The 13,673-nt window shown below is 36.0% G+C and overlaps 1 protein-coding gene across 3 annotated transcripts in view; it reads right to left on the bottom strand.

Annotated features, from left to right (window-relative positions):
- Positions 1 to 13,673, bottom strand: part of CTNNA3 (catenin alpha 3) — a 533,166-nt gene that overhangs the window by 491,300 nt on the left and 28,193 nt on the right. For all 3 annotated transcript variants that reach the window (XM_054204553.1, XM_054204552.1, XM_054204554.1), the window contains exon 4: positions 9,626 to 9,792. In XM_054204553.1, the coding sequence (XP_054060528.1) occupies positions 9,626 to 9,792 (167 nt within the window). The remainder of the gene's footprint in view (positions 1 to 9,625; positions 9,793 to 13,673) is intronic.

The following is a 13,673-nucleotide window of genomic DNA, read 5'->3' as shown; positions in this document are numbered from 1 at the left end:
ATTTATGCAAAAGGAGAATGGGAGCTACAGCTTCCTCACCTCCTTGAGGAAATCATGAACCGTCTCCTCTGACTTTCTCTGTTTCCCCGTCCTTAAATATTCTTTTTCACCTCACAAGCATGTGACAGCTGAAAAGCTGTAAGTAGTTTAGAAATATTTTGTTACCACAGTGATTATCACCAGAAGCAAGTCTATAAACAACTATTTACACTGATATAATCAGGAAGAACTACATCTTCTAAACCCACCCAAAATACTGACTTAGCTTACTGCACTTACAGCCCCTGTAGATGAAGTACCTACTGTAAGCTTGCATGTGGCACTAATGTCCAGGGAATGAGGCAAAAGACCAAAAGAAATGGACCGCTTTCCAGTCAGTTCTGGAAAATCAAGCACTTCAGTAGTAACTACAGCGCACACTTCTCTAAAACCTTCTAAAACTAGTCATTGAATTGGAAAAATGAACCATAAAAGCAGAAGAGGAAAAAAAACTCCACTCATCTTCAGTCCCCCTTTAAAAAGTTGACAACAGCATTGACAGCTAGCACTGACTGTGGATGTAGACTGCTTCACAGTGTGACTTCTTTCTCCAGAAATTACCCCAAAACTGCTGCACCCTGCTATGGGGTTGAGTAATACAGGGAAAAGGTCTCTAACGATTCCCAAACTCACTAAGTGGACATAAGGTACAGTCTTTTTTTGAGTTTGTTCTGTTTTTTTTAATCATCAACATGTTAGACTACAGTAAGTACTACAGTTGTAAAATCATCACCATCCTCCTCTTAAGGATGCACTTAATCCCATAGCTTCAGTTCTTCCTTTGGGAGGAACTCTACTAGCAAGCTCATGCACTTCCTTATGTCCTGAAGCAACCCAACCGTTAATAATGCATTTGGCTCTCTAGAAAGAGATATAAGAGCCAGCATGCAAGGATAAGTAAGTACAAACCAAATGTGCAACTGTAAGGGTAATATACTTCAATAAAATAGATGGGTGATGGCCAGGCTATCCATTTAAAAGAAATCTGTCCTTAGATGCAAGGGAAAAACATTTTTTTTTAAGATTTAACTCATAAGTAAATGAAAAACAAACAAGTAATTTAAAAAAAATATACATATGCTCTTTTCACTGCCATCAACAGGAAACCAGAAAAATCTGCCTTGGACATACAAAGGTTATCAGAATATGTTTTAAACTTATAACCATATCTGGATCTTTTGATATCATTCTGCTATCAGTGTGAACCACCATTTTTGGGTAAATGGCAAGAAAACCTCTCTTGCCACCACTTTTACTGTGTAGAGGTGAAAAGAACTTACTAGTTCTAATACTCTAGAACTTAGGGTTTTTTTTCTCTCTCACTGATAACCAAATGTAAATAATCATAAGAGATCCACAGAAGCTCTTTTTTGCCTCTCACTTTTTCAAAGTACTTTGAACATAGTTTGTGGAAGTTGAGAAGTAGCATTCCTTCATTACTTTTGCTCTCTGTGGCACTACTGGGTAACTACCTGCACTGATTTTTCCTCTGAGGAAAGCTGGACCACAAGTAAAGAAGAAATACCAGTATTTCAACAATTCTGAAGGGCTGCTTCTGTTTGTCAAGTTACTGTAGATAACTTCATAGCACAGATACTGCACAGACAATTTTATAACTTTTCAAAACACAAGAACATTACATTACATTCATGAATATTACAACATTCATTTCAAATAAAAAAAACCAAAATCAACAACTGTAAAACTAGAGCCCATCACTCTGCCCACTAACACACACAAGGTGGATAACACACCAGATGCCATGTGAACATGCACTGTGAAGACATTGCTGAATGAAAGTTGTGTGCTGATGTGACTGGAAACAAGCACACAATGGATGTCTTAAACTAGGTGTAGAAACTCTCACAGTCCCACTTTAGGTATCTTGAAGCAACAAACACCATGCAAACTCTGAAAGTGATGAAGATCCAGAACGTGGATGGATGAGAAGAGTGTTATTAATATGGCCTTTTCATAAGTATGACACCCTTGATTAGCATGGTAAAGTCCTGCAACCTCCTCTCACACAACGATCATGGTTCTATCTAATTAGTAATTATGACTGTAAGCATAAGGACTAAATTTCCTATAGCCTCACAACTTATTCATTGTAATGTCAAAGAAGAGATGTGATTTCTGACTGAACTTTCTCCTGCAGGAAAGCTGTTTATAAGGGCTGAGAATCCTCCGGTGTCTTTGTAAGCTCCTGATGTAGCCCTTTTGGTTTTTCCGCCACTATCCATCTACCTATTTTCAGGAACCTTGGAACTTCTGGTCCTCTGTCATTTGTAATGGAAATGAGGCAATGAGTTCAAAGAGAAGAGGCTGAGGCATAAACAGAGAGGTTGTACAATGTTTCAACAGGAAAATTTTGATACTACTTAAGTTAAAATTTACTATGTTTTATCTTAATTCAAATTAATTTATCCAATTTAATAAAGACTTAAAAGTCTCTTCATGTTGTAGCTTAGCTCTGTATCTTTCTGTATAAGGTTAAGTTCATTTTTCACTGTCGCTACCATGTTTAGCTGTTGCAAGCAAACATTCATTCATATTATGAGTAATTTGTGGAATGAGTAATGATATTAAAGGCAGTTGCTATCTGATTTTTAAAGTCTAGTTTAATTATTACATTTCAATAACATAACGTTGCAGCTGCGCTTCATAGCATCCTCTATGGACTCCCAAGGAAATAGCTTCTGCACTAGACAAGTTGGAGCTTGTTTGGTCTGAGGTTTTGGTTCAAGTCAATATCTAATTTGGATCTGAAGCATCCTAGTCTAGGACTTGGTATAGGCCACATTTCTGAAGAGCACAAGAATACCTTAGGCGGACAAAATTATCTCCAAGTTTAATGGGATTCCCTTGACAAGCCTGGAAACCTCAATATGAGCCATGAAAATTAATGGCCTGTGAGCTAAGTGTCCAGGCCACAAAAATATAAGATCATAGAAATGCATGAATTACTTCATTGCTTACAATTCAGAGATGTGGGAGGAGACATCATTAAATATGGAGTACAAAGTCTTATTGCTGGTAACAATCTTTCAATCTCCATATAAACAGAAAGAGATATGGGAGGCAGCAGATACTGCTTCTTCAGTTTCTGAATGATGCTATTTGACAAACCACATGCCTTTAATCTCATTTGCCTGGGAGTCTAGCTAAGTCCTAAGGGTGACATAATGAAATGTCCTTTTGCACATTCTTTACTTGGTCTCCTCTGTACTTGGTTCCAATTTAGAGCCAATGCTGCAAAAGCCAGTCTGTTAATAAAGAATAAAGAGAAATGGCTCTTTTCTGGTTTGTCTAGAGCTCCAGAAGTGAAAGAGTATTTGTCTTTCAGAATATCAACATTATCGTTCTTCCACTGTGCAGGGCAGCAAAATAGCACTGAACTATTCTATCCATTTGTGAAATATTTCTCTTAATTTTCATATGGATTAGTAAAAGTTGAATTTAGGACAAGAAGCAAATTTTATTCCCATTCTGACATAAGGAACCCATTCATTAAAAACCAGCTTCCTATTTTAATAACATACTGCTTCTTTAAAAGACACTAAAGGTACTATTTTAAATCACCAGGAGATATGGTTGAAAAACAAAAAACAAAACACATTCAAAACCTCTCTTAAATTCCAATTACTGAACACGTATACTTATGAGAAAATAGTTGTTCTCCCAATATTTTGCTGTAATGGAATGGGCAACGTGCCTCTTCAGGAAGGTTTATGGAGAGTAGGTCACACAGCTTTTTCCGCTCAGAAAATATCAGATGATTTTGCTCTCATTTTAAGAAGGTCTGAAGACATGCATTTTGATGATAAAGCAGATACTATTTTGCATGCATTTCCTCATTTTCACCTCCCAGAGCAAGAGTAAGTTATAAAATAAATTTCTTTAGATCAGGATGATCTGTCCACGCTTGAGATACAAATAATTGTTGATCAGACAAGCCACTCTGCATTACACTGAATTCATTACTATATTACCAATAAATAATCTGTCAAGAGAAACTGATTTTCCAAGGTTATTTTACCAACATAGAATTTGCCTTCCAAGATTAGTGCTCATAGAAGGAAATTTCAGGGCATCACTTCCATATTATTCTCTTATAAGCACTGCACTTCACTAAGTAAGTTGCTGTAGAAACAAAACACAGTAATAACTACTCGGAAGGAAACAATTTAGCAATGCTCTTTTTTTCCTGATAGGTTCAAAGAGAATCTACTGCAATGGAGTCCTAGTCACTAATTGGAGCATGCAGGTATTTACAAAGTCTAAATAATAATTTAAAATAGGTGCCTGCTTTTCTAATATCCCACCTTCCAACTTTCCCAAAACAATTTTCAAACTCGTCACCAGACATAATACAGACTTCTCAAACTCAGTTGTACTTCTGGCAACTTCATGCATTCCATGTTAACCTATGCTACAAACCACCTTTGTATCATAGATCTCCCCAAGCTTTATGCTTACAACTTCATTTGGAAATCATCTCAGAACTTTACAATTATTTATTGTTCTGAAAAATTCGTATATAAATATCTTTCATACTATGCATGTTAAACCAAATCAGAAAAATTCCATCTTACTTAAAGAAAGCCTTATCCATTCAAAATAAGCCCTACTTCTTTCACTCTCCCTCCCCTTATACCTGGGTTGTGCAAACACATTGTATAAAGCTTAGAACCAAGTGAGTCCAGATAAATTTGCTTTCATCACTATTTTCTCCTGGTCTGTGTAACTTGACAGGTTGCTGCTTATATTCTGTCTCATCATCTCAGGGATACAGATACCAGTGAATCTGAGGCAGCTTTAAGCTATTCCCAGCTATAGGAATCTTTTCCTTAACTCTTTTTCTTAATTCATAATAAAAAAAAATTATATCTTCCCTTCCCAGGTTTGTCTACCCACCTCTACATGCACGGTTTTCAAGAGATGTCAAAACTCACTCCTCCCCAGGCAGGAATTCTAAGAAGGCAACCTATTGCTTTCTCTCTCTCTTTTTTTTTTGCTAAAGTGTGATAGATAGGCATGATTTTCCTTTGTTATTGTTACCCGTGACTCTACTAAAAAAGTAGAGTGGAAGGCTGTGTATTTATCTGCCTTGCCACCACTAAGGGTGAGGGTCTGCTCCCACTGTACTCTAAATCCTGCAGACGTTCTGGAAGAAATGGAAATGATCCTCATATCCACCAAGCATGCTTTGCTCATGGAGAACCTTCTACGATACTAGGTAGGACAGGACACAGTGAAAGACAGCAGACAGGGTGCCTGCAGTAGCAGAAAAAAAAAATTCTACCAAGAAGTAGAAATTCGTGAGGAAACTGATCCACACCTAGAGTCTTAGATGTGACATTAAAGAAAAGTTTTCAATATACACAAAGATGACACTGAAGAGTCTATTGCAGGCTCAAATCTCCTGAGAGATATTGAACTAGAACTAAGACTGAAGGGAAGGCTCTACACTGCAAAGAAGCAAGGACTGTATTTGTTTTCAAACCTTTTAATTTAAGTGTGTTTTTAACCCAGCAGATGTGTTTCCCTCTGGGACACAGAGACACTATATTCCATTTGGTTTTCTTGTGCTTTGGTAAAACAGGTTCAGGAGCCTTCAGGCTTGCTCACTTCAAAGAAATTCTGCAACAGTGGTGCCTGAAGCTGCCCAATTAGGGTCCCTTCAAAGCCATGTTTCTGACTGGCAAGAAAAGGATAATACTCTTATTTTTCCTTTTTTTCCTTTTTTTTTTTTTTTTTCTCCAGTGATTCCCATGCTAAGACCAAAACCAGGTATTACATAAACAGAACTGCAGTGACTGGGGAGTCCGTTCCTTAGCAACAGTTTGTTAGAAGAGAGCCATTAAGACTCCTGGCCCTGTACCCTCATGGTAGCCTACATTCTTTTTTTGCCCTTTTTCCATTTTTTAATGTTTTACTGCATGATACCACACTACCAATACTGTCAGATGGTAGTGCAGGGAGCAAGTCAAATTCTAGTTTAAGCAGAGTTATGCGAGTTGAACCAAATACCTAAATCTGAAACGTAGGTAAGCCTGACATGACTTATCTCTCTTCCTTTATGTAACCATACTGTTTTTCTCCTGCTCAAAGACATTTTTAATGCTGATGAATACTCTGCAGGGAAGGGAGGAACAGACAGCACTATGCCCACAGGGCCCAGGTTCACAAGTTGCTTCTTATCTGTAGCCGTTCTCATTTTTTTTCCCGGCAAGAGTTTTAAATAACTCTAAGCAAGCATTTTATAAAGATCACGCTGTCTATGGCATTCATGAAAAATATGAAGACTTAAACAGTAAATCTACAAGCATGACAAGAAGGGAAAAAAGGCAGATAAAACATGTTGGCTCAGCATGATCTGAAATAGATTAGAGAAAGACAGACTGCCAATGCGCTTTGAATGAAACTCTCAGAACTTGTTACCTTCTTGCTGTTCTCCTCTGATCAATAAATTCAAGCAATTCCATTAGTCTGTTAATTCACTTAAATAATATCGAGCATTACTAACCAGAATGAATGAGGCTGGTAATACAGCTCTGAATCAAACAGTGCAATGCCCTTTATTGACTACATTTTTCACAACTCAATTTTATGATTAGAGATTTCAAACTCTAAAATAAGTATGGAAACTCAGATATGGACAGCTATTTATTTAAACTCTTCCCTGCTTTAAAAAAATTCACTTGTTTAAAGAAGCAAAATCTTTTTTATCAGTGTGAGGTACTTTATTTTCTCAGTCAACTCTAAAATGAGCTTGCTGTTTGCACCGCGCCATCACACTCTTATAAGGTTGTAAATTCCACAAATGGCTAGAAGTGTACTATGTCAGAACATGACCAGTCACTGAGAAGTTGTACTGGCTTCTAAAATGCATTATTTGGTACACGCTTTGCTGGATGAAGATCCTATAAAATCCATAAAACAATCAAAATTATCTCTGTTTTATTAGTGAAATTTCAAAAAGCTAACCTCATGTTCACAAAGGTACGTTTTTGGACATTTGGAATGAAATTCCTGCCAAGCTTATCAAATTCTTCCAAATAGACTGACCTGTTATTTCTAGTTTAAAAGTTGCATTTCAGTATCTTTTGTGACAGAAATATTCGTTATTCTCAGCATTATTCCCTGTTTTATATAAAGATTTTATTATGTAGAAGTCAAAAACAGTCTGAAGTTTAAAATGAACAGTAAACAATTTATAAACTATATAAACTGGAAGGAGGTAGCTGAGGTTCATCTTTTTTCCTAGACATACTTAGAATGGCAGATGTGACAGGTAACTCTAGACAAAGTTTTATATGACAGCTAGTCACATTGTCGTTGTTTCCTTTTTTTTTTTCTATTTTTATTCACAGATTATAGAGGAAATTAAAGTTTAATGATCCAGGCTGCTTTCTGTCAGTAGAATTAAGTGTGGTTTCAAATGTTTTGAACGTCAGTGTTGGCATTAACCAGCTTTACTAAATGAGCAAGACTAAAAACTTTCAGTACTCTTTGATAAATGGGCTTGAAAAATAGTAGGTACCTAAACAGATGACTCCCCATGAAATACTTGCATATTGAATAAGATCTGATTAATACTCTACAGAGTTCTTTGATGATGCTGGACCACTTTCTTTCATTTTATACATACAAACAAAAAAACTTCTTCCTTGGTTAGAATTTTCATGTCATTTATCCTACTCTTACTTCTCTTTTTTTAATTTTTTAAAATTGATTTTGGCTCAGTCCTTTAAATTTCTTCATTTTATTCTATAACAATTATAGAGCTCAGAGTTATGGAAATAAAGAGCAATGAAATTTCTCATCTCTTAAATGATTAAGAACAGCTGTAACATCCATGTCTTTGTGAAGAGGAGGATAATATGGTAGAAGTATTAAAATTTTAGAACAAGTTCAAAGAAAAACTGCTAATGAAGTTTAAAGACAGTTGATTTTCAAATCATATGACCATGCAAACATTGAGAATATTAAAGACGATACAGCAAAGACAAGGTCTACTTTTTACGCAGCATCCACTGTGTGAATACAATGTCATTTTGTTGGAGCAAGTCCATAATGAAGAAAATCTGAATTCCTAAGGGAGTTTTAAAGTATAATAATTAAAGTTAAGGATTTTGAAAAGAGTCAAGTTGAGACTCATTAAAATATTCAATTGCATTTAAATCTGACTCAGTTAGGCATGACCAAAAATTGTAATAAATTGGAGGATGTTCAGTGGCATATGTTGAAATTACTCTATCTTCTATTTCCTAATTAGATGTCAACATAAAAAGACATCATTACAGCTAATACCTCTGTTGGCAAGTTCAACAGTCATGGCAGAGACTAAATAAATACAGAAGACGTACCACCTTCCTTTAAGGACTAGTGTGAATCTTTTTACACAGGCATTTTGGGGAGTGTTACGCCACATTAATTTATTCTAAGAATTAATTGAAGAATTCAGTTCTCACTCTTATTAAGAGAACTAAATTAAAGTACGGAAGAATAAAACTTAATTTCACTCTTTGCAGTTTTTCCTGAATGATACTTTGCATTCTTTTATGATTTTCAGTTATTGTTAGTTTTCGTTTTCAAAAGGAGATCATGAAGTGAATTATATGGTTGCTTAGAAATACTGAAACTCTATGAAAGAAAACTACCCAATTTTAATTAAAATCACACTTCAAAAAAGGAAGGAAGCCTGCTCACATGGGACGCTATGGCTGACATTAAAGGAAATCGAGTTTATGTAGACAGAAAAGTATTTTGAAGTTGAACAACAGAAGCGTGGACATTTTGCCTAATTCAGCAATAGTGGCACAACCACTGATTAGTTTTACACAGGAATAGAAGAATGATGCCTTCTGTATAAAGAGAGACAGGTGGGGAAAAAAGATGACCCAAAACATAGCACTATTATGATACACACTTCCGAAATACATTATTCCCTTGAGTGGAAAAACATTAAGTGGCTTTTAGAGAATATTTTCTACTGCACAATTTTTGAAGCTTTGTCAACATTAGGATTTTCTAGTTTTCTGTCTGCAGCGTACAAATACATAGCTGGAGCTGAGGAGTTGCCGAAGGCCCCTCTCACAGATCTTTTCTCTCATTTTAGCTGATCTCTCTCGCTAACTGACTTGAACACAGAGATAGACCCTTACCTACTCAGGTCTTTACCTCTGTAAATATCCACATAAAATTCCACCTTGAAGATTCTCTACAAATAAATTATTCCCTACTACTGACAGAAACATCAAGAAGGTTTCACGCACAAAAAGCCATAAAAGTACAACAGTTCAAGTTAGAAAATAGGAAATAAGAAATAAAAAGAAGTTAAAATATATTTGTATGGATAACCATCTGCTTTCCCCAGATCAAATATGTTGAGTTAGAAGACCTTTTTTTTTTTGGTACATTCTACAAATCTCATCTAGAATCTACACTTATACCAATTGCAAGGTGTTACGTGCATGGGATCTGCAATTCCCAAGTACAAAAAGAATGTTCAATGCAGAAAGAATCATCGGCAGACACTTTTTGACTAAAAGGAATCTGAGTGAAGTCAAATTCTACTCACCACAGTTAAATGTTCCAGTAAGTATGCCACATCAACCATGTCTGCCAGAATTAGAAGCCTTGTAACAGCTGTAAGCAGAGATCGTGCTGCTTGGACAACAGCCTGCCTCTTAGGCAAATAGCAGGGATCACTGGTAAATGCCTCTGCTGATACCTTTAAGGCTTGACCTGTAAAATGAAGACATAAATTCTCTTAGGCTATATATCACAACACCTAGGGAAGAAAAATAGTTAAAACTTGATCAGTTATTTGGCAAGTCACAAGTATTGCCAATAAATTTGGCATCTCTTTGTTGCCCGAATGCTTTGAAGTGAAGGTCAATTAACTACAGATTATGCAAAATGTTCTGCATTTTGAATTATTTTCCCTTTCTGTTCTTCTGAATCATTTAATTCTAAAATAATTCCTTTGGCAATCACACCATTACTCTTAACTGTACACAATGGGGCCAGGGGCGCTATGTTAAACTTTTCTAGTCACTGCTTTTAATATTACAAGGTACTTTGCTGTCCTTGCTATTAAATAATTCTTGGTCACAGAAAGGAATCAAATATTGCTCTTTTCATTATAAATATAAGTTAATGGAATGAAAATTTCATACACTGGACCATCTGACTTGGACATAAAATATGCAAAATCTCTGCAATGGAGCTAGTAACTGTGCCAGTAGACAACAATACACTGGTCTCCAACATGAAGTTTTGCAAATGAAATTTAACAAGAACAATGACAAACACCCAAGTTTACTTTCAGCAGTCTGTCGCCTAGACTTACTCTGAGAAAAAAAAAAATGCCATTACACTCATTTCTAAAAGCATTTAAAAGTCTATTAGCACCTGGGGAGCTTTGCTAGTGATGGCACAACCTTGAGAGAACTCATTCTACACAGAACAGCACTAGAAAATTCTTGTCACATAAGCACAGACTGCTAAAATAAATGTTTGACCCTCTGTATCAGCTTGGAAACCAAAGATGGATCAAAAGTCACAAAAATTATTACTTTCAGCTGTGCTAAAATTAGGAAACATCATTAGTAAATGTAGCTATTTAAAAGACTACATATTCATGAAGCCAGCCCTTTGTTGACAACTACCTTAAGCATGTCCTGGATTTCAGATGCAACAGTAAAGAAAAATATGGCATTTAGAAAATTTTATATTGCTCCAGAGTTAAATCCTTTGTTTATTATGCAATATTCTTTCTACCTCTATCTAAATTACCTAAGTCTTTGTATAAGAATAGGGTACATTTCTCCAGGCAGTCGTTTTATCACAGAGCTTTTCTACATAGAGAGTGAAAGAACATGAAATTTTAATTTCATTTTGTTCTACAAATTCTGACTGAAAGTAAGGAGAATATTGCTTGATGAAATAAAATTCACAGTAGCCTTAGCCCTGTACAGCTTCACTCAACGGCAAGAAGTCTGGACATATCTCACGCAGGAATGCTACTGGCATGTCTACTTCAGAGTATCTGGTAGTAAAGTCAAAGCTAAAGTCATGCAAAGAGTTTTGCCACCTGAACCAAGTATGTGCTTTTTTATAAGCTTTGGAGTACTTAAATCAAAAATTAGGCAACAGGGTTTGTAGAAAATACATACAATCAGTAATTAATGTATATTCATAGAAATACATATAAACATAAGGGATTTCCTGTAGTTACACAGATACAGACTTTTTATGTGCTCCCTCAATTACAATTGAATGAGAACTATTCAAGTGCACCAGAGTTTGCCAGACTGGGTCTACATGTGACTTCATGTCATGGTTAAAGCCCAGACAAAACTAGGACCGTGCAGCTGTTCACTCCCTCTGCCCCAGCAAGGTAGGGAGAAGAGGGAGAAAAAGGAGGAGGAAAAAAAACCAAAACAAAACCAACAAACATTCGTGGGTTGAAATAAAGGTAGTTTAATAGAAGAGTAACAGAAGAGAAAATAAATTATAATAATAATGGTAAAAGAATATAAAAAAAAAAAAAAAGTGATGCAATGCAATTGCTCTCACCACCTGATGATGAATAGCCCAGCCTGTCACAAGCAGCGATTGCAGATTCCCATCCCCTGGCCAACCCCCATTCATATACTGAGCATGAGACCTACAGTATAGAATATTCCTTTGGCCAGCTTGTCCTGTCCATGCTCCCTTTCTGCTTCTATGGGAAGCTGAAAAAGTCCTTGACTTAATATAAGCCCTACTTAGCAACAACTAAACCAATATGTGTTATCAACATTATTCTCATACTTAATCCAAAACACAGCAGCTACTAGGACGAAAATTAACTCTATCCCAGCTGGAGTCAGGACACCTCATTTCTCAAGATTCAGAGAAAAAACAAGTTTTACTGCTCTTACTAGAAACTGCATTTGAGACAAATATTGAGCAAAGGCTACAGAAACAAACCTACCAACTACTACAGAGTCCCCATACTACCAGCACCTGAGATAGTACTGGACTGATTCTCAGAACACTGAATACTTCCAACATGCTGAAAATTCTCAGTTTTCTAGGAGCACCCATCTTTAATAGTGCTCTCTGGTTTTCTCTGGGATTTGTTAAAGTTTTTGTGCAAATCATGTATCTTGAGTACATGCTTAGCAAACACCATAAATAAAAATCACACTAATTTCAGCTCGGGTTCTAGCTACCTGCTACATCACAAAACAGTGAAAGGAAAAAATATGAAATTCTTGTGCTCAGAACAGCAAATTAGACCTTTACTCTGGTTGTTGGTGAGATAATGCACCATAGCTGAGCACATCACAACAAATAGAACCACAGGAAACAAAAATTAAATATTAATCAGAATGACCGATTTTTAAGGTGTTTTTTTTTTTTATTTGCCCATCTGCAATGGACAGAAACACCTCTCCAGATGAGTACTATTTTCAGTACTAGAAGTTTCAAAGCACTGATTTGAGCCCAGTAATCCGTGGTAGGGAGAAGTAAAGAGACAATAAATCCTGCTTATGTGCATACATATCTTTAGATGTATTTTTGAAGGTGACTACTACAAACGTTAATAAATTAATAGTAATTTGGGAAGTTTTAGTAGGAATTTAAGATACTAACTCTGGAGATTCATTGTGCCTTAATAAGGACATTGGAAATACAGTGCATACACGCTGTCATAAAACTAAAATCCTTGCCCTTTTATTTCTCTTATGACTTCAAATAGAAAGAAAGTTTTCTGTATTTCTGAGAAGCAATGTAAATGAATAATAAAAACTGTCTCCATTTTATTTGCATAGTATTTAACTACCATCTGTTTGTCCTGCCAATTATTGGTCTGGAATATCTTAAATTTGACATGTTATGTTTCAGGCTGTGAAAGTTCAAGTTAACATCCGATGTTTTTTATGTATTTGGAATGTGTACACTGAAGTATTAATTCAGACCATTTTAACTGTCAGATTCTGGAACACATTTGCACAAAACCAGGAAGCTGGTACATGCAATGTCTTAATAAGACAAGAAAGCATGAAACAATGAAAATTTTTTCCGCAATTAAGATGTGTGAGTGTAGAGCTATCCACCTGGGTCCCATGGGATTCATTTTAACAAACATTGACTAAAGCATCAGGGAGATGCGGTTTCCCAGGACAAGAAAATTAACATCATCACTGCTTGACTGGCCACCTGGTAACTTTTGAACTTTCTAACCAACTTCAATAAAATTTTTACATAGAGGAAGATATTCAAAGTTAGCTGACTACTTTTCCATTAAAACAGAAATCAGGAAAGGGAACAAGTTAAAGCCCTCACTGGTGGCAAGGTGTGGCTGGCAGTAAAAGCTCACCTACTACTAAGCTTCAAAGAATCTAGGAAAGTGTTGAGATGCAAATTTGAAGGAAGACAGACTCTCCTTGTTCCACTATTTACGGACCGACTCCTTTTGTTTTTTAGACATAGAGAACATCTGAAGTATTTACAAGGAGAGGAAGAAAACAGCACACAGTATTCTACTACCCATTATTTATTGGCATTTACTTACAAGGTAAGCAAACAGACCAGATTCACTATTATTTTTGCAGTGTCTTGTGCCATCCGAG

The sequence above is a fragment of the Rissa tridactyla genome, chromosome 6, assembly GCF_028500815.1.
Source record: "Rissa tridactyla isolate bRisTri1 chromosome 6, bRisTri1.patW.cur.20221130, whole genome shotgun sequence".
In the NCBI taxonomy this organism is placed as follows: domain Eukaryota; kingdom Metazoa; phylum Chordata; class Aves; order Charadriiformes; family Laridae; genus Rissa; species Rissa tridactyla.
Note: the sequence above shows the minus strand (reverse complement) of the source record. Positions and strands in the feature narration are given on the sequence as shown.